The 20,884-nt window shown below is 51.7% G+C and overlaps 4 protein-coding genes across 4 annotated transcripts; 3 read left to right on the forward strand and 1 right to left on the reverse strand.

Moving 5' to 3' along the window:
• Window positions 1-374: 374 nt before the first annotated feature.
• Window positions 375-1,265, forward strand: MAA_05605 (carbon-nitrogen hydrolase; the record flags this gene model as incomplete). Its single annotated transcript, XM_007823603.1, has 1 exon — window positions 375-1,265. One exon carries the CDS (start codon window positions 375-377, stop codon window positions 1,263-1,265), a length of 891 nt encoding a protein of 296 aa, XP_007821794.1.
• Window positions 1,266-1,696: 431 nt separating this feature from the next.
• Window positions 1,697-3,383, reverse strand: MAA_05604 (Spermine synthase; the record flags this gene model as incomplete). Its single annotated transcript, XM_007823602.2, has 5 exons — window positions 1,697-1,974; window positions 2,337-2,577; window positions 2,648-2,940; window positions 3,003-3,038; window positions 3,353-3,383. 5 exons carry the CDS (start codon window positions 3,381-3,383, stop codon window positions 1,697-1,699), a joined length of 879 nt encoding a protein of 292 aa, XP_007821793.2.
• Window positions 3,384-8,855: 5,472 nt separating this feature from the next.
• On the forward strand, window positions 8,856-10,348 carry MAA_05603 (guanine nucleotide-binding protein alpha-2 subunit; the record flags this gene model as incomplete). The annotated part of the gene is made up of 5 exons (XM_007823601.1): window positions 8,856-8,973; window positions 9,128-9,312; window positions 9,434-9,591; window positions 9,656-9,914; window positions 10,004-10,348. The coding sequence occupies 5 exons, from the start codon at window positions 8,856-8,858 to the stop codon at window positions 10,346-10,348; spliced, it is 1,065 nt and encodes a 354-aa protein (XP_007821792.1).
• Window positions 10,349-12,895: 2,547 nt separating this feature from the next.
• MAA_05602 (glycoside hydrolase family 3 protein) lies at window positions 12,896-15,768 on the forward strand (the record flags this gene model as incomplete). Its single annotated transcript, XM_007823600.1, has 8 exons — window positions 12,896-13,055; window positions 13,141-13,223; window positions 13,287-13,450; window positions 13,526-13,748; window positions 13,805-13,908; window positions 13,978-14,107; window positions 14,164-14,330; window positions 14,391-15,768. 8 exons carry the CDS (start codon window positions 12,896-12,898, stop codon window positions 15,766-15,768), a joined length of 2,409 nt encoding a protein of 802 aa, XP_007821791.1.
• Window positions 15,769-20,884: the final 5,116 nt, after the last annotated feature.

Here is a 20,884-nt window from a genome sequence, read left to right on the forward strand (position 1 = left end):
CTAGCGCCGCTGGGCCTTCAAACGCTACATACTAGGTACCTGTCACCCCACGTCAGTAAATACGGCGTGCGGAGTTCTACTAAGTACTATGCAGCTGTCTGATTTTCTACAATTAGCCCGACGACCTGGACTGTACCGAGAACTGAGCTTCCACCAAAAACCCCCACTAACCCGTCACCACCCGCCCCTCCGCAATCGCAACGGCCCTCTCCGCGTCAATCTCCATCATCTCCAACTCCAACTTCCAACCAGACGTGATGCGAGCTCCCTCGCTGAGACGACACCTCCGAACCTTGACCCGAATAGGAGCAACCTTTTCAACAGACCCCATCCCATCCATATCGCCATTCCTTCAAACCCATTTCCACCGCACAATGTCGTCATCCGTGCTCAAAAAGCCCGTCAAGCTGGCCTGCATCCAGCTCGCCTCGGGCACCGACAAAGCAGCCAACCTAAAACACGCCGCCTCGCAGGTCGCCCACGCCGCCTCGCGAGGATCCAACATTGTCGTTCTCCCAGAGTGCTTCAACTCGCCCTACGGGTGCCAGTACTTCCCCGACTACGCAGAGACGCTGCTCCCGTCGCCGCCAGCCCCCGAGCAGGCCCCGTCCTACCACGCCCTGTCCGCCATGGCCGCCGACAACAAGGTCTACCTCGTCGGGGGCTCGATTCCCGAATTCAGCCCCGACACCAAAAAGTACTACAACACGAGCCTGGTCTTCGGCCCGGACGGCGCCCTGCTGGGCTCCCACCGAAAAGTGCACCTCTTCGACATCGACATCCCCGGCAAGATCACCTTTCGCGAGTCGGACGTCCTGAGCCCCGGGGACAAGGTCACGCTGGTCGACTTGCCCGAGTACGGCACCGTGGCCGTGGCCATCTGCTACGACGTGCGGTTCCCGGAGCTGGCCATGATTGCGGCGAGGAGGGGCGCCTTTGCGCTGATTTACCCGGGGGCGTTCAACTTGACGACGGGCCCGCTGCATTGGAAGCTTTTGGCGCAGGGGAGGGCGGTGGATAACCAGATCTACGTGGCCATGTGTAGTCCCGCCAGAGACATGAGCGCCACGTACAACGCTTGGGGCCATAGCATGATTGTCGATCCCATGGCGACGGTGGTGGCGGAGGCTGAGGAGACGGAGACGATTGTCGAGGCGGAGCTTGATGGAGGCGTGCTCGGCGAGGCGAGGAAGAATATTCCGCTGGGCTCGCAGAGGAGGTTTGACGTTTACGCCGACGTGAGTGCTTCGGGGGGTGGGGTTTGACGACCCTCGTGAGTGAGTGAGTGAGTGATGTCAATTGAGTTGGGGTTGGGGTTGACGAGATGTATGGGGTCTACGGTAGGTAGTGCGTAGAATATATGAAACAGCGAGACTAATACAGGTAGGCGCCAATTGTCACCATCTTGTGAATACAGCAACATTTTTTGAGGATTAAACGTCAAATTCGTTATTCTATCCGTGTTCGCAGACATTTCTGCGCAAAGACTACCCAAGATCAGAGTGTCGGGGTAATTACTCCTGTTGACTTGTGTCCCAAAGGCCGCCGCCGCCATCAAGCTCCCAAACCCCTTTTTTATGTTGTTTCACCCCATCAATTTTGCCGTCATATCGAACCATTGCGCTCAGAGAGGGCCGTGTCCATTTTTTCCCCTTTTCAGATGCTTGGGCTCAAATCTATATCCAAAACCGAGCACTTACTCCAGAGCCTTCTTGGCAAAGGTGGGCAGGATGAAGCTGGCCTTGTGAATCTCAGCATTGTAGTAGCGGCACTTGGCCTCCTCCTCCTCAGGAGTCCACTGGCGGAGAGGAACGCGGACATTGCGGTTGGCATCTTTGCAGCAGACCATGAAGCCAATCTGTCCAGAGGGGTAGGTAGGGATGGTGGTGTAAGCGTATTCGGCAACGGGGAATATCTCCTTGCAGTCCTTTTTGAGCTGCGTGATGAGGGGCAGGTGAAGCCACTGGTTCTCGGCTGTGCAACAAAACGGTACAAGTCAGCAAAATACAAGTCCTTTCACAGCATCTGGGCGGGTATCTTAGGAGTGTTGAGACGTCAGTCAACAAAGTGTCGACTCTCGGTAACAGCAGGTGCATAACATTGTGTCATGCTACTCGGGACTTCCCGGAGCAGAGCTGAGGAAAGCAGCCACTAGCCTCTGGAAAGTCCCTAGGATAGACGGTACGTTATTTGTCTTTCGAGTACCAGTTGAAGAGAAGAAAAAGACCCGAGAGTCTAGCAGCTTGCCAGGCAACTGGTCTCTTGATCAACCTTTAATCAACCTCTGCCACTCCTAGGGACCCTCACACTTTCCTCAAGAAAAAATGAGAACATACAACCTTGGGTAGTAATGACGCCGCCATCGCGCAAGGCATCATGGAGAAGCTGGAAGTATGGTTTCTTGAATAGGCTCTCGGCGGGGCCCTCGGGGTCGGAGGAATCGGTGATGATGACATCGAAGCAGTTTTTGTAGTCGTCGAGGAACTTGAAGCCGTCGCCAACGTGGACCTTGGACTTGGGGTGCTTGAAGCCTTCGGCCATCTTGGGGAGGTACTGCTTGGAAAGCCGGATAACGGCCTTTTCGGGACCTTGTCAGCATCAGAGTGGCGACGGGGTTTCTAGGGATGGATTGCAGTTCGCCATTTACCTCGTCAATGTCGCACAGGGTAGCCTCCTCGACGCAGTCGTGCTTAACAACCTCACGGAGAACGCCGCCATCGCCACCGCCAATGACCAGGACCTTCTTGGGGTTGGGGTGGGAGTTCATGGCGAGGTGGGTGATCATCTCTTGGTAGGAGAACTCGTCGCGCTCGGTGGCCTGGATAACATTGTCCAAGACCAGAACAGTGCCGTAATCGGTCGACTTGAAGATGAGGACATCCTGATACTGGCTCTTCTCGTGGTGCAAGACCTTGTCAACCTTGAGGGTCATGGCCTGGCCTGGGCAAGAGGTATAAGTTTCGTGATAAAGAAGCTCATTTGCGGGTTGGCGTTATTCATACCAGGCCACATGTCCGAAATTTCTCGGAACCAACCATCTGTAACCGCGTTAGTCAAGTTGTCCTTTCAACCCTGGGTGCGTTCTGACACGACAGTCACAACGACTCGACGATGCCATTGCCAGCATGCAAATGTGAGGCTCAGCAAGCAACATGCCGCATGATGATGTTTCGAGAGCTGTATAGGCCCACGCATAATTCTGCTTTCTCCCAGGTAGCAAACCACCTGTCAAGAGGTTCGTTGCAATGCCGTCACATTTGCTGAAGAGGCGGCCGGCGCTGACCTCAAGCGCGGGGTTGACAAGACTGTTGGTGGTGGAGGGGAAAACGTGCCAGGGTGCACAAGCACAAACCTTTAATGGTGGGATGAACAATCTCAGACATCTTGACAAACTTGTTGGAATACCGAGAAATAGGATACGGCGTGCAGAATCGGGGTACCAAAAAGGCTGAAGACGCGAAGAGAGGAGAGGTGAAGGATCGCTGAAGCTGGGACGAGAGCAACTTTTTCATCCCAATGCCGCCGTCTGCAAGTAGTGGCTGAAGAAGCCGATGGTGGGGTCAATCATGGTGCCTGTTGTCTGTCCGGTGCGAGATGAAAATTTTGGCGGCGGCGTCCGCGGGACTGCAAGCTACACCGTGCTTGAGGGGCCATTCGGCATTCCGTACTCCATATCAAGTCTGGTCAACTTGATATTTACGGACTAGTTCTCAAAAAATTACCATGTTGGGAATACCCGCCCACAGCTTGAGATGGTGAACGGTAATATCATGGACTCTGGCGGATGCGGTGTTTCGTTTGTTTAAACTCGGTCACCTTGACATGTGCTTGCTGGTGGTAAGCGGTAAGCTAAGAGCTTGATGTCCCGGCTCGGTTGGGTCAAGTCTGGTCTTCTTGAGTGGCTCGTCCACTTATTCGTCGCTGACGGCTGGTGGCGCAGAATCCAAAGGCTATTGAAATGTAAAGGGCCCTTGGGCAGCACTCGGTACTTACATACTACAGCGCTGTACATACAATAAATACGGTATGATGAAACCGCCCTGCTTGAGACACACACGCGCGCGCGCACGCACGTTGGGAAGCATGTTTGTAAATGGCATGAACTTCTTTTCTTGGGTTGGTTTTCCACGTGGTGAATGGTCCAAGGATTCTCGTTCTGCCACTCCGTATCTGAGAGCATGACGCGCTATCGCAAGGGTGGACACCATGTTGATCATGCATGTGTCCCTGAAGCTTGCCTAGTGGTATGTACTTTGTCCAGCCGTGTTGCATTGTAATAATACACCGTAATGCTTGCCATCGGATATGACGTATTTGGGCATCTGTGTTCCTGGGGCAGAAGAGATTGCCGGAAACCCTCTGAAACCTGTTATTTCCCATTTTCCGAATCCCAACCAGTGCGACAACAGGGCCCTCCCATGCTGTCTTGTTGATGTGAATACATTGATGGCATCATCATGGCGTGGTTCAATGTCGCTCCTTCCTTGTCCACTTCTTGGACACCTTCAACCGCTCCGCTCAGTCCTCTCGGTACGCAGCCGTTAATCTTGTCACCCTCCGAGTCGGACTCAACCCATGAAGCCTTTTTATCTTCCATCATGCTCTCCCTTGCCCTCCCTCAAATCCTCTTGCCACATAATTCATTCACACACTAATTTCTTTAGCACAAATCACGCCACGACAAAGTGGAACGGCCCGTGGAGCGGCTAGCAGTGAACATGGCCAGCATCATGGCGGACAGTGGCGCACCTACCCTACTCCGTACCCCATGCTCTGGGCCAGCAAACAGACAATACGGAGTACAGCCTTGTCGATCTGCAATGCGTCTTGTGTTGTATTGACTTTATTAATATTCTGTAGCAGACCTGGGAATGCATGGGACTCACCGTGCCATCGCATGAACCCACATGGCTGTGCGCCATTAATCACGGACGAGTCGCAAATATTTGACGTTTGATGTACACCATCGCCTGTTCATGCATACAATACAACACATGTTACAACGCGGGGCCCGTATTCCTCGACGAGACGAATCTCTCCCTAGAGAGCCTCGCCTTTGACGCAGGTCATGACTCCATCAGGCCATGGACGGTTAATTGGTCAACTTTAACAAGATGCTTCACGCGCCCACCAAGGCAGCGTCCATCACGCAGGATCCTGTTTAGTGTATCCAACATCATCTCACCCCTGGCCTTGTCCTCCCCGCAAGGACAACGGCCACGAGTCGCTGTTTTCGGTTGCTGCGAACCCCTGGGCCCTGCTTTATTCCTCTAGCGCATGTCCGAAAGGCCTCTGGAAACGGTCAAACGACCATCAGGCGGCGTTCCTCCCCAAGCGCGAACACCCTACATACACTACGGCGGAACACATGACAGCATGATGGCTGGCCATGAACTCCTCCCTGTTAAAAGACAGTTAATTCGGGTTACTGCATTGTATTACAATCGTCGTTAGTAGTACTCCGCTCCCCTTTCGTGGGGAACAACCCACTCCTCTAATTCCGGCTTCATTGCTGAGTGAGGCCTAGTGAAACCTGACACTTTAGCGAGAGGATGGCCTCAAAGAAGCAACTCAGTCCATAAGCGAAAGCAAATCCACGTCAAGAGAATATCGGACTATGCGCCAAGCTCTGCAAACCTGGCATTAAAGCCAGGCATTAAATCATTGATGTACTGGGCACTCCCTGCATAAGCTTTCACGACTGTACGAGTCACATTAGGATCTTTGGCATGTCACTTCAACTCAATAATATGCGGGCATGAATTCGGAAGCTCAGTTCGTCACTCGCAAACGTGGATCCCATGGTCACTGAGGGGCCCAACAGCACAGCACGTACTACCGACGTCTGCACTTGGCTGTACTCCGTACATTTTCAGCCATTAGCTGTGCAGATTCGGATTGACTTTGCTCTGTAGGGAGGGGAAGACTGGCATCAGTTAAAGCATCAGATCAGTATTTGCGAATTACCCTCATTGAGTCGGCTAGGCACGTGTTGATATACTTTTTCGCCATCACGAACAATTAGCTGCGCCAGGTTCTAAAGAAGCACACCCGCTTTTGCTCTGGGTCGAGAAGGAAGGAATTCATGCTGGACCTACGGACAATGAGCATCTTCAGTCCGAGTGTCACTTCACCAACCCCCGACAGCACAATCACCCATCTCTTTGTCTCGGGCAGGGCTCCTCCGCTTCCACATCGTTCCAGTTGGCACCTCGCCCAGTCATCCTGTACAACACCATGATTGGAGTTGAGACTCTTTGCTTATTTATGTATGTTGTCAGCGATGGGTCGCAGCCGGGGACCCGACCCGACACCACAAACTGGGACTAGGTTTTGACCAGGAGTGAGAAACCGTCCCATGCCATGCCCCTTATGTTGCTTAAACTAGGACAAGGGATTCGTACTCATTTCTAGAAGCAACATGGCAATGGCGGTAAACAGGCTAAGGCGATGTACATAGTACTCCACGGCTGTCTTTTCGCAATTACGCCTTACCGGTGCTCTGGAGGTGCGCCGACGTTCGCAGGACCTCTTCAGTTTGCTCCATCTGGTACCGTCACTGGTGCCATGGCCAGTCAAGCTGTGGCAACCAGCCCAAACACGTTGAGCACACGGAGTACTCAGTAGTGCCGAAGCATATTGCAAAGGACCAGTGACCATACATACGGATACGGAGTAGTATTACTACCACGGAAGACGATTGGAACAACAGGACTTGATGCCAGGTGATTGTCCTCGACATGTCTCTGCGGTCGCCAGACATGGCATGGGCTACACAGGCACGCCCAGCGATCATGTCGAAGGAGCATTTGCTTATTCCACGGTCTTGGCGTTTGCCACAGTACATACACCGATTACTACCAACAAATAACTACTACTACCTATCTGGAACAGAAACCCGGGTCCCAACCACGAGACAAGCATTCGAAGAGCATCAGCGGGGATCAACTCTACCGAGCTACTGCTGACATGTGGCGGGTTTCGGTGTGCCATCCCATCTCTTTGCTGTGCGGGAAGCCTCAAAAGCGACGCCCCACGGCGGCCAGCAAGGTTTTTTGCAGTGCAGCAGTTTGTCACTACTAGTAGATGGTGATTTGGTGGTTGCCAACACCTCAACAGAGCCGACAGGGGTTTCTGTTGGCAACCCTCTCGATCTGTTCGTTTGGGGGCGGAAGACGACAGACAGACAGAAGCATATGAACATTCCTCTGCGTAGTGTGTATGCGCTGGACATTTGCAGGGCTTCTCCGAAACTGGAAGGCGAGAGATTTGTTTTCAAATACGACCTGCGATTGTAGGCGCCTATTCTTGCCTAGCACTCCATCGCCGGAAAGAAGATTTCTGTGGAACAAGAGCGCGCACATGCAGAACGGCTGCTCAGGATGTACGGAGTAGCGGTTTGTCGCAGCCACCACGGAGCTCAACAGCTTCGTCAATGCTCCCGGCACCTTGAACAAGATCTCGAGCCTCACCATGAGGACAGACGACGACCGAAAACGGTCATCATCAGTTGTCCAATGAATGCTCCACCAAATTGCCTTGTTATTCGGATCTTTTAAGCCGGCCCGACGAACAAATGGGTGCCTCACCAATAACAAGGCGTCGGTAAGCAAAGCCATCAAATGTCACTCTACCCCTCAAGACTCTGATGCTCACCCATCCCCTCAAAGACTGCCTTGCCGCAAGATGCATTTCGAAGTCTTGGGAACATCCCAGAGAAATAGTGCACAATAAGCACATGAGCATGAAGAGGAACATGCACATGTATGTCGGGCGTCGGGCACCTTGCGCTGTGGAAAATCCCATCGTCGACACTCTGTGCTCAGCGTCAAGCAGCTGCAACCACCGTCAGACCGTGCCACTCGCTGCAACACCATTATTTGGTAGGCATGTCATCAGCTGCGTACAGAGTACATGTGTATGTGGTGCGGCAAGCCTCGTCGAGTCCACTCACCCATGGTCGACCGACCAAACCCACCCCTGTAGCCATCCATGTCCCCATGTTCTTCTGTCCCATGTTCTATCCCATGTTCTGTCCCATGTCCGCTGCCTGCTTAGACTACCAGACGATTGCTACCCTTGCTAGTAGTACTAGTACTCCGTGGGTGCAGCAGCAGCCTGGCAGCAGCAGCACCGAAGACAGGACGAGACATGCTATAAGGGACATGAAAAAAAATAATAAGAGTCCCAGAAGCAGTCTCTACCACGTTCCCTGCCCTTGCCGAGTTTTCTGGGGAGGGTAATACTTGTTTCTTTTTCGTCTGCTTCCCGCCGCCTTTTTCTCTTCTCTGAGCTGTCGACCAGGCTATTCTCGCGACCGTTAGCCATCAGCCATCAGCCATCAGCCACCAGGCCAAGGGTTCTGGTCCGGGATTCGTGCTGTCTCACTTGGTCCCTTCTCTAAACGGCTGGGCTAGCTAGCTCCCTTGGATCTCCTGGGCAGTCTACCTTTGCGGCATTCCTTCTCATCCGCCGTGCGTGGCCGTTATAACCTCCTCTGCGCAACTTTCTTGTCGCCGTCGAACGTCCGTGCTGGAGTGACGAATACTCTTCAATCCAAGAGACAAGGGGAGGGAGATCCCGGCTTCGTCGCCGTACAACGTCTGGACTGGACTCTGCACCCTGGCCGCCGAAGCTGTTGGGTTGGTTTGAGCTTCATTGCCAACTGCGTGCCCAAGTGCTCAAGTTGCTGCCCCCGCCACCAGCTTGAACAGCTCGCGGGCAGCTTGCGGACAGCTCCCCAATCTCCCTTCAAGCCTCCGATCCTTTCTTCCCGCGATTGTCGGCCAGATCAAGTCTCTATTCCCCCGTGGTCTTGAGCAATTTGCATTTGCATTCTCCCATTCTCATTCATCATGTGTTTCGGGGGGCGGGATAAGAACAATGGCGAGGCAGCTCGCTCACGCGAACTCGACCGCATGATCCGCCAAGACGAGAAGCGCATGCAGAAAGAAGTCAAGCTGCTGCTTCTAGGTAAGCACCGCGGCCCATGCATGACATGACACAGCAGACCAGTGGTTGGCACGTAGCCGCGATAGTCTCTGGCATCCCATACTTGGTCGTGCAACACACCTTACCGTGCCGCCCAGACTGACTGACTCTTGTGCTAATCATGTGCAACTTGTAGGCGCTGGAGAGTCTGGGAAATCAACCATCTTGAAGCAGATGAAGCTCATATACTCGCAAGGTTTCAACAAGAATGAACGCTTGGAGTGGAAACCCGTCGTCTTCAGCAACATCATTCAGTCGTTCCGCACGATATCTGAAGCCATGACCGAGTTGAATTATCACTTTGACAACCCAGACAATGAGGTATGCCATTGCTCATCAGATTTCGCTCTGCGCGACTGTCACCGGCGATCCGGCCAAAAGAATAAGGGATAGTTGGATGTGACAAGTATCTTTGCGCTGACCGCTAACATGGGTTTGACAGAAACACATGGCTCATATTCTTGTAGAACATGAAATCAGTCCAGAGGACAAGCTTCCACAAGATTATTTGGGACCCATCAAGGCCTTATGGAAAGACAGTGGAGTGAAAAAGGCAATTGCCAAAGGCAACGAATATGCGCTGCACGACAACTTGGCCTAGTACGTTGTCATTTGACTCGACCGACGGCCATGACCAAGTGGCATCGCTGACAAGATGAACCAGTTTTATCGATGACATGGATCGCATATGGGGCGATGGATACGTACCAAACGATCAGGATCTTCTTCGCTCACGACTCAGAACCACAGGCATTACTGAAAGCGTCTTTGATCTCGGCCAGTTAACGTATCGAATGTTCGACGTTGGTGGTCAGCGATCAGAGCGGAAGAAATGGATTCATTGCTTCGAGAATGTCCATTGCCTGCTTTTCTTGGTCGCCATCAGTGGCTACGACCAGTGTCTGGTAGAAGACAAGGACGGTGTACGGCAGATTCTTCCAACCTCTCCCCCTCATTCTCAAAATGCACGACTGTTTCACCACAGACGGTTGTATACTAACCAGACTCACAGAATCAAATGAATGAAGCATTGATGCTATGGGAATCCATTGCCAACTCTCATTGGTTCACCAAGTCAGCCATGATCCTCTTCCTGAACAAGATGGACTTGTTCAAGGAGAAGTTGCCAAAGAGCCCCATCAGCAAATATGGATTTACCGACTACCACGGTCCTGAAGATGACTACAAGGCCGCGAGCAAATACTTTTTGGATAAATTCCGAGCCCTCAGTCGAAACCCTGAGAAGGAAATCTACGGCCATTTCACCAATGCCACCGACACCAATTTGCTCAAGATTACCATGGGCTCCGTGCAAGACATGATTATTCAACGTAATCTGAAGCAATTGATATTGTGACAATGACAGCGCTAACCCTTTATCCCATCAATCATTTACATGATTTCATTTTCTTACCAATGCAGGACCAAACTCAGACTCGTCCGGCCATTTTGCTCTTTTTATCAGAAAAAAAGGGGTAGGGCTCACATTTCCCAAACGAACGTCCTTAAGGTTGGCAAAACTCTGCAAAATTTGACCCTTCCCGACTCGTTGCGCGAGGACATAATAGTCACTTTGAATGAACGATCAACAAACAACGACGGTGGCAAAGTTCATTTTCTCCGTCTTTATTTTCCCCCAAGTTTGTATGAATACATGGATTACGGCCGGTACTATTCGACATTTATTTCTTTTGATCATTTGCATCATTGAGGGTCGCGGGGCGAGCAGCAAGACAGACAGTGAGGGATCGTCTCGAATAAGCAAGCAAACAGACTTGTCAATCTGCCGCTTCTAGCAGCTTCGGAACGGTCACAACGAATACCATCAATAACTAGGGCACCACCGGGACACGCGTGGCATTGTATTTGTCTGCCAGTTGCAGCATTTGGCGAAGCACAAAGGCGGTATTGCTCACCGGCAGAGTGTGCTGTCATAACCCCCCGCGGAAAAGGACGTCTTGGGCGGTAAAAGGGTTCCGCGCCAAAAAGAGAACGAGCGGAGACGCGACTCATTGATACCCAGATAGTTGTTGTCTTGTTGCGCTCGGGATATTTGTTGCTGGCCAGGAAATTTCAGCGGGTCATGGGAGGGTATACCATAACAGTCGACGGGGGGATATGATACGATGATGGTACATAAAAGATGGGGTGGAAATGTAATGAAATTGACAGTCCACGGACTCGCCTTCCCATGTCGAAAAAAAAGAAAAAGTAGCAGCAGTGAAGACCACTGGTTGATCTGTGCCTCGGTTCAGCTCCATGATTCTCATCTTGTCCCAGTTTTCTAGCCCCAACCTTTTCTCATATATCGTCTGCATAATCCTCAGGGCTTTTTTTTTTTTTTAAAGAAAAATGAAACACAGCCCCGAATGCCCTGTCTGTCGCAAAAGACTGCCACTTACGGATTAGAGAAGCGCGTAGTGATGGCTTCAGACTTGGTTCGCCTGTTGAGCTAGCTTCTGAACAGGGCCGATTGCTTGTCAACTCGACAGCGAACAAGGGAGAAAAGACGGCCTTGGCTCCATTTCCTTGCTGTATTTGTCATATCGGCATCAATTGATGCTGTGGCCGGGCCAATCATCCCAGTTGGCTTGCTTCAAGGACAAGTTGTGTTCCGACGGAGTGCGAGTTGTTGCCGGCCCTCCCCCCTCTTCCCCTCCCAACCTGTTGGTGTTGAGCCACCAGGTCCCAGAGGGAATACAGCAGAATAAAAAGTCAAGTGTAAACATGCATACTGATGGTCTGCGTCACCAATCCATTTAGAATCTACAGTGTCCCGATGTTCTACCGCGCCATGCAGCCACGTTCGGTTGGCGCAAGGAGTACTCGCTCGGATTGGCTTCGCTCGACGGGGAACTGCCCAGGTCCAGGACACTATTTCAATATTAGGTTCAACTGGTCAACTGGTCGTCGTTGTCGTCGCTGGATGGACCAGAAGCACCAGTGGCCTCGCTGCCACGAGGAAGCACCCGTGGACCTTTGGGCAGGATTAGGGAAGGCGCTGTGTAGCCACATACCCACATACTTAGTATGTACCTAGGGTAGGTAGGCAGGCGCTCGCTCTCCCAGACGGTCGTGCCTCCTCCGAATACAATGTTGTAAGTAGATCGTAGGTTGCCCCTTCTGCTTTTTCTTTATTGGGCTCGGTGCTGTATCCTTTTGCTTCTATTTTACTATAACTGGGTTCTGGCATTTCTCAGCCAGGATAAATTACTCCCAGACAAGACGTTATTTTGCCCCTTCATTATTCATCAACAGTCCTTGCAGAGCTCATCGATATTCTTGGACTTGGCGCTAGGCCTTTCTTCAATCCCCACATTGCAAAAGGCCGGCTCCGATCCCTGTTCCCCGTGCAAGTGGATTTGCGTGGGATCGTGCAGCTACCGTGCGTTTCCCCGCGCTATCAATCTGGTGACACCACGGGTCCGGGTCTTCTGTCTTCTGCTGTTTTCGTACGGCGCTGCTGGCCTTGATGCTGGGTTTGGCTGTCCACCGTCACATCGTTGACGTAGAAGCCGTCGATATGACCGGGCCGATAAGACATGCATTTTGCCGTCCGTCGCATAGCTGGTTCCTTCCTTTTCGTCTCCACTGCTTGAATGACAGCTGGCGAGTGTTATTGTCCTAGCTGTCTAGAGGGGTTGATTGGGCAAGGAGTGTGAGCTCCCCGGGTGTTGTGTCTTGGGCTAGTGTTGATTGACACGCTTATAAAGAGCTTTGTCTTGTCCCATGTGTCTGTTTATTTTCCGCCTGGTAATTTGGACTTACCGAACGACCTCCCCCCCCCACCGTTCTTTTGGAAATCGCATTTCTCGCGTTGATTCTGTTTATTGTACTGGGTTGGAGCATATATATACCTGGTCAGAAGGGCAGATCATCGTTCGCTCTCATTACATCGAGCACCATGGTCACAACACAGCAAGTTGTGCTTTCAAGCCTTGTTGGACTGGCAGCATGGCAGAGCGGCTCGTCAAGTACTGTGGCAGCTTCTACGACTGCTAGAAATGGCACAATTACAAACGATACCTATTTTTACGGCCAATCGCCACCTATTTATCCATCCCGTGAGTTTTCCTTGTGGAAAGGGCTCGGAGTCTTTGTGACATTGGAAGAATTCGGGTATTGGGCTAATGGATGGAATATGAATAGCGGAAATGACGGGCGGCTCGCAATGGGCAGCCGCTTATCAAAAGGCCAAGTCACTGGTTTCTCAAATGACATTAGAGGAAAAGGTGCGTATCACGCATGTGTCCCCCGTGATGACATACCGCTTGCTGACCAAGTTGGTATATTAGGTAAATGTTACCGGGGGCGTCGATCTAAGAACGGGTTGCTCCGGTAGCATCTATCCCAACAAACGACTAAACTTTCCCGGAATGTGTGTCAGCGATGCTGGCAATGGTCTTCGAAATACCGATTTTGTCAATGCTTACCCTGCCGGTATTCACGTCGGAACGAGGTGCGCACTCCGGATGCCTGCATGTTGGCAAGAGGATCGCCCAAGCTTTGAACTATGCTGACAATATTCTTGCAGTTGGAACAAAGACCTGGCACGAAGACGTGGTGCCGCCATGGGCGGTGAGTTCAGAAGGAAAGGCGTCAACGTTCTTCTAGGTCCAATGGTTGGGCCAGCTTGGAGAGTCGTTCGAGGCGGGAGGAACTGGGAAGGATTCTCAGCAGACCCGTATCTGTCTGGCTCTTTGGTGGCTCAGACTATCCAAGGCGTCCAGAGTCAAGGGGTTCAGACTAGCCTCAAAGTACAGAATAATGAATTTGAAGCTGGAAAGGGTTTCCTTACTGATCATATCGCTAGCATTACATTGCCAACGAACAAGAGCTGAACAGAAATCCCAGCGGGGAAGTTGAAGCTTTATCATCAAATGTCGATGACAAAACCATGCACGAAGTCTATCTCTGGTATGTATTCATTGACCTGTATAGTCCAAACCCATGAAACTGGTATCATGTCACTGATCCTCAGACAAGGCCATTCCAAGACGGCGTAAGAGCTGGAACAGGCAACATTATGTGCTCCTATCAGCGAATCAACAACTCATATGGCTGTGCCAACAGCAAAACTCTCAATGGTCTTCTCAAGACAGAGCTTGGTTTTCAGGTGAGTAGACTCGGATCAATACATGTGTTTAGGACACAGCACTCAGAATGATACAGGGTTTCGTCATGTCCGATTGGGGTGCTCAACATGCTGGGGTTGCTACAGCTCTTGCAGGAATGGATATGGTTATGCCAAGCGGAGATGGCTTTTGGGGAGATCATCTTGTGAAAGCTGTCAAGAACGGCTCTGTCCCAGAGTCTCGAGTCACAGACATGGCAACTAGGTACCTCATTTTTTTTTTTCAAGGTCTTGATTGATTAACAACTAACCGATCGCATATTAGGATCTTAACCACATGGTACCAGTTTGGTCAGGATGCCATATTCGACAAGCCCGGCATTGGTATGCCTCTGGATGTTCGACAACCACATGAAACCATCGAGGGTCGCGATCACAATGATCGGCCTGTGCTTTTAGATGGAGCCATTGAAGGACATGTTCTCGTCAAGAATACCAAGAATACGCTCCCCTTGAAGTCCCCTCGAATGCTCTCGCTGTTTGGATATTCAGCACGATCTGCTGACTCTCTCTCTCCCGGACCTGGTGACCTCTTGATCAACTTGTGGCGATTTGGATTGACGTCAGTCAGTATTGACGACGTCCTGTCAAGTCAGCTCGGCGGGCAGCAAGCCAGATATCCCAATATTGCTGTCAACGGCACTATCATGGGTGGAGGAGGATCTGGTGCGGGAACTCCTGCTGTTTTTGTTGCGCCGTATGACGCCATTTCGATGAGAGCCGCTCAAGACGACACTGCTATATTCCACGACTTTGGAATGCCAGAGCCTGCGGTCGTTCCCAGCACCGATACATGCATTGTATTTGGGAATGCATGGGCGTCGGAGGGATACGATCGTCCCAGTCTCTACGACAACTTTACTGACTCACTCGTCAAAACAGTGGCTGATCAATGCAACAAGACTGTTGTGGTGCTTCACAATGCCGGGCCAAGGATCGTCGAGAGCTTCGTCGACCATCCTAACGTAACAGCAATTATTTTTGCTCATTTACCAGGCCGAGATAGTGGAACCAGCCTCGTCAAGTTACTCTACGGAGAAGCCGGCTTTTCAGGCAAGCTCAGTTATACCGTGGCCAGAAAGGAATCAGATTATGGTCATTTGCTCAGCCCCGACGAACCCGCCGGCAAATTCCAGAAGTTTCCACAGTCCAACTTTACGGAGGGCGTGTATCTTGACTACAAGTACTTTGAAATGCATAATATCACTCCTCGATACGAGTTTGGTTTCGGTCTGAGCTACACGACCTTCAGCCTCGCGAATCTCGTCATACAACGCGTCAATGGCGGCAACTCAGGCGAATGGGCAGAAGGTGCGATTATTCCCGGCGGTCAGGAAGATCTGTTCGACAACATCGCTACGGTGACGGTCGACGTGAGTAACACAGGAAACATGGCTGGGGCAGAGGTGCCGCAGTTGTACGTCGGAATCCCGGGTGGGCCAGCCAAGCAACTCCGTGGATTTGAAAAACGGTTCTTGGCACCCGGTACAACAGTTCCAGTCGAGTTTCCGTTGACAAGACGCGATTTGAGTGTGTGGGACACGACAGCTCAGAAATGGCGGTTGCAGAGGGGACAGTATAATATATATGTCGGAACGAGCAGTCGAGATGTTCCTTTGAAGGGCAGTCTGACTATTAATTAGGTGTCGAGTACGGAGTACTCCGTACACATACATACACGGTAGCATGCTATTGAACGGATTTTTCCTTTGTGTCTCTTCACATTTGGTTCGCGAGGCGGAGCTTCTTAAACGTACTGGGGGTGGAAAGGCCACTCTGGTGGCTTGTGCCAGGATGTCGACAAGTTCGATTCGTCTATGCACACCAGCACATGAGGAGCCACGATAGCTCTGTCATGGCACTTGGGGACCAATTTGGCCTTGGTGTCGCATGCTAGCTAGCAGTGGCAAGTGCATCACGGTCGCATAAATTTTGCCAGCTCATCAGCACATCCATCCATCTTCACACGCCCAAGTGACAGGTCACTTGAATCAAACCGTGCGTTGGTTCGCGTACGGGATGCATCCCGCAAGCCGACCGATTCCAGAACCGCTTGGCAAAAGTCAAATCTCGGCTGTCCAATTTATCTGTCCTTCTTGAACGACAGGCGGGTGCGCTGCGGAACGGTACATGCCGCGTGTAATGAACGGTTGATATTCGGTACCCACGAGGAAACCATGTGACTTTTGGGTTTTTTACCCTTGTGCATCCCGGCATGTTTTGTTTCAAGCATGAAGATGGCATGAATAAGAGATTCATGCGCACGATATATATACGAGCAAAGTGTGGTACGCTAGCCGTAAGGCTACCACCCAAGGCTACCCCTATATAAAACTAAGAGTCGAGCAACCAAAAAATAAAAAAAAACATGCAATATGAGCAAGGGCCGGTCGGTCGAGGGGAGGGGTCTCTTCTCTGGGCATGCACTCCAATGCTTGCTGCGGATTGGCGGAGTACTCCGTAGTTTGATATCAGCTACCATGCTTTATGCGTTGCTGCAGCGCATCGTAATCTGACAAATGGCGTAGATCTGGGCAAGCTCCGATCAGGTAGGTAATGCCCGGCGAGGATGCGCATGAATAGTGATAGAAAAAGTGGCCACGGAGGAGGTGACGCCATATATTGGTACCAGCGTGACGCGAGGCTACGTGTGCGGTCTGTTGTTGAACGGGAAAAGGAAGGAAAGGAAAGGGAAATTGTACGGCATGGAGGCGGAACGGAACGGAGACTGCTACAATGTACTCCGTAGACGAGGATGGAATACTAGATGAACATGTGGACTGTGCAAGATGTGATGACGGCATGCATTGGAGGGGGCTGACGGAGTTGAAGTGCGATTTCTCGGAACGGCGATTGACCATTTGGAAGCCCGAAATAACCGTTGCATGTACATACATGAATGTTGGAGTGCGTTTGGGAAATAAGATGATGACAAGGGGACTTGGGAAGGGGTGTAGGCATGGGGTGGAGAAAAGGGGGCAAAAAGGGTGCGCCACATGGCAGACGGATAGAAAGAGGAAAGATGGGCGACAGAGTCTCTTTTCTTTTTCCGTTTCTGGCAGGATATTTCTGTCTTTGAGCCATGCGCCATGGAGGTCGTAATTACGGAGTAATTGCGGTCAGCCAGGTACGTATGTACATAGTGCCGTGTTAGTATTCTTGATGGTTCGATTATGTTGGGACCTCGATTGGCGGCTCGACAGGGGCCCGGCTTATGTATGTACGGACATGGAGTATCGACAATGTACCGGACTGTCTGGTACATTCATTGCTCTGGCTGCTGCTGGATGGGGCCGGGGAGCGGGGAAGGGGAAGGGGATGGGTGTGTGATTGATGCCATGGATGGAAAAAGAGCGCCTGAGAGTTTATCCAGCACGGCTTCTCTTAATTCCTCTCAGCCACCCCTCCCTGTGCAGGATGCCGTTAGGGTTGGGCGGTGCCTGAGATCCCGCGATCCAACGGCTCTGTGTGCAGGCAGCATCGCTGGTGATGCATCAATGTGACAGGTATTGCGCATACAACTGTATGTACGCATGTACAATGTGTAGTATGTATGGGGTGCGGAGTACAAGCGAGCAGCTGGTAACCACGGAGCATCCTTGATCGTCTCTGTCCTGCGGTCCGTGTGGCATACTTGTTGTCTTGATATGAGTAGTATATCCGTCTTGTCCATCGTGTGGGTGTGGTGTTGCATCATTGAGGAAATGTCACGCACCTGTCGAGGCGGCGGCTTGGCCAGAACCAACCAGAGGCTGCTAAACGAGCATAAACGAAATCTACCAGCGCCCCCATTTCGAGCGTGATGCAGCAGCACCTTCTGCATATCAGCGTTGGTTTGGACAGGTCGCTGTTGCCGGAGTTGTTTGCCCGCAGACGGGAGGCAATTGGATCACCTGTGCTTTCCTATCGGGTTGACTCGGCAAAGCAGGTTTGCAACAACAGCAACAACAGCAACAACAACAACAATGAAAATAAAGTGAAAAAAAAAAAGTCGCCCCATCTCGACTCAACTGCCAGCCATTCTTCACTTGCTCCATCCAAGCACTTCCAAGTCACTACAGAGTACTTATTACTCCTATTCCGTCCCCATTCCTCCGTATTGTACAGTGTCTGCCGCGCTCCCAGATAAAAATGGTCATCACACTCAGGGGCTGCAGAGCACCTCACTGCATACATAGCCGAGGCTACACAATCTACAAAGTCTTCGCCATCGAGACGGTGGGTGCAATGCAACTCGAGAGAAATGCCGACAAAAAGGCGGCTGCTGCGAATGGATAGTATCAGAGACAAAGCTATGTACGAAGTGACCCCCCGGATGACCGGCGGGCAGACCAGACATGGTTGCCTTTTGGGAACAATGGCCAATAATAACTTGGGTGCGGCGACGAAATAAAGTAAAAAGAATCGCCGCAGTGTGGTAGCACTCCGTGATTGAAACCCTTTTTTTTTTTGTCCTTTCCTGGCTTGTCTTGTATCGCGCCACGGATCTGTCATTCTGTCTTGCGGGGGACGAGGATGGCCTTCCGTGGAACCACCTTGCTCGTCACTGTTGCCCAACGACTGGTTTGTCACTGGATCGTCGGAACCCCAGTTTGCCAAGTTCTCTCTTCTTCGCTTCTGGCTCTCCGTACGGAGTAAAAGAGGGTAAAAATCCAATCGTCGCCTTGTCGAAGACAGTGCCTTGTTGAAGCCCCAGGGTACCCTGTCGCCCTCCCTCTCACACCCCTCCACACGGACAATCCCCGAGCTCCGCGCTGTCAGATTCGGTTTTTTCCCCCCTCTCGTGTGCCACGGCGGAGTAGTACTCAAGCACAGTACCGAGTACACATACCTGTAATTTGTACTCGGTACCGTAGTATAGTGTATCGTAGTGTACTAAGTATGTACATAGCGCGGCATCCGAGCACTGAGCAAGCCTTTGGTGTCTGTCAATTGTAGTTGCCGTCTGCGCCATGACTGCCTCGTCCGCCATCTCATTCATTCCCTGCCTGGGCTTAGAAGAGGCGCAACAACGTTGATGGGAGGGAGGACGGGGTGCCAAGTCCCGTCAGCCCCATGAACTCCGTCTCTGTTTTTGGTCCATGAGACCGCCGTGGCTTCTGAGAGCATCCTTTCCCCCACTCCCCTGGACCGACGACGCCTCTCCAGCGTCTATTGAGAATTGACTTCAATGTTCGCACTGACCTGGCACCACCCCCAGTAATTTGGTACGTACATAAGCTGTTGCAAGCTAGTACTCTGTACTCTGCCATTTATTACCTGACGCTTGGGGTCAGCGCTTACCATCTCGGCCATGTCCCTTTTTGCCCAGTAACTAGCATTACCAAAAGCCGCTCCCCCCCCCCCCCCCCCCCCAAAAAAAAAAAAAAAGAAAAGATTACGCAGGGCAAAATGGTGGCCGCATGTACTCCGGAACGACGCGTCTTCGGCCAGCATTCGGGGATCATCCGCTCCACCAAAGAAAGTTGAGATGCCTGTCGATTCCAAGGTACGTAATCCTGCTCCTAAGCATCGTCTGCTGTTCATGAAACTTCTCTGCAAAAGGCCAATTTCTTTCCCCTCCATCTCGATCTGAAACACCTCATATTTGCGGAGTTCGGGCTAGGACTTAGTTCTGTTGCTTTGGACAATGCCGAGCGTGACCCATCTGAGCGACGTCTCCGGAGCACTTGGCAACAAGTCCGGCATTTGGGTAAAGTATGTAGTACCGAATGCCCCGTACCATCGCATCGATCGGTGTGTTGATCCGCACGGAAGCGCTCCCCAGGATGGAATGGTGAGCCACCGAGTGGTGTTGCAAATTCTCGCAACTCGAGCAGTTTGCGCACGCATGGGGTGCTATTGAATGCACCGCCATCGCCGTTTGGGCGTTCAAGACTCCCATCATGCCCCTTTTGGTGTCTTCAAACATCTCCTTTGCAACCTCGAGCCTCCTCTCCAGGGGTGACGGGCAGGGTGACAGTGTATTGTAGGCGCCGTCTGCTCATGACCCAGCAGAGAACCATTGTACAACTAACACGTTAGTACGAGTATCCAGGTGTTATTAGCGCCACCACCATTGAAAAGAGTTCGTGCAAGTTGATACGGGGTGGATCGGGCCGCCAAGTCGCGCCGCAACCACTTACCAAGCATGAGGAGTGACAGGTTTTAACCGCGATACGCTGTAGGCTCCAGCCTGCTCTGCCTGGGTTGGATCAGCTGCATGCTTATCGAGGAAGCCCTCAGGGATACGACAGACAGACGGTGAACCCTCGGCCCCCAAGAGGCACAACTGTTGACTGGTCGAAAGCCACAATCGTGTTGCGCTATCCAACACTTCCCCGGTGGATTGTGATCAACCCACCAACCAACCGTCTTTTGGAATAGTACTACTGCCTTGTCGTCTTCGTCTCGTCGACGGAATACCTGTCATCTGCCTCCGCCCACCCAAATTGACAGCGATCTCGGACAAGCCCAAGTTGTAGTAAAACTCCACGAGACAGGAGAATCCGGGTGTGCTTGACAGAATCAAAGGCCCAGAGCACACTGGGCCAATAACGGCGGACTCGGAAATCACTAATGTCCACCGAAAATACGGAGTACTAAATTCGGAATCTCGTGTCGTTTAAGTTTGTATGTACTGCGTGCGCTGCGCTGGACGCACTGACTTAAACTCTCCTTGACAGGACACTATGGCTCTGAGGTGCTTGAGTGGCGCATTCTGAGAGTACTACTAGTAGTAGCATTGCTGTTATAAATCCCCGCCCCCTATATTCGTAT

Source organism: Metarhizium robertsii, assembly GCF_000187425.2.
Source record: "Metarhizium robertsii ARSEF 23 chromosome Unknown MAA_Scf_2, whole genome shotgun sequence".
Classification (NCBI taxonomy): domain Eukaryota; kingdom Fungi; phylum Ascomycota; class Sordariomycetes; order Hypocreales; family Clavicipitaceae; genus Metarhizium; species Metarhizium robertsii.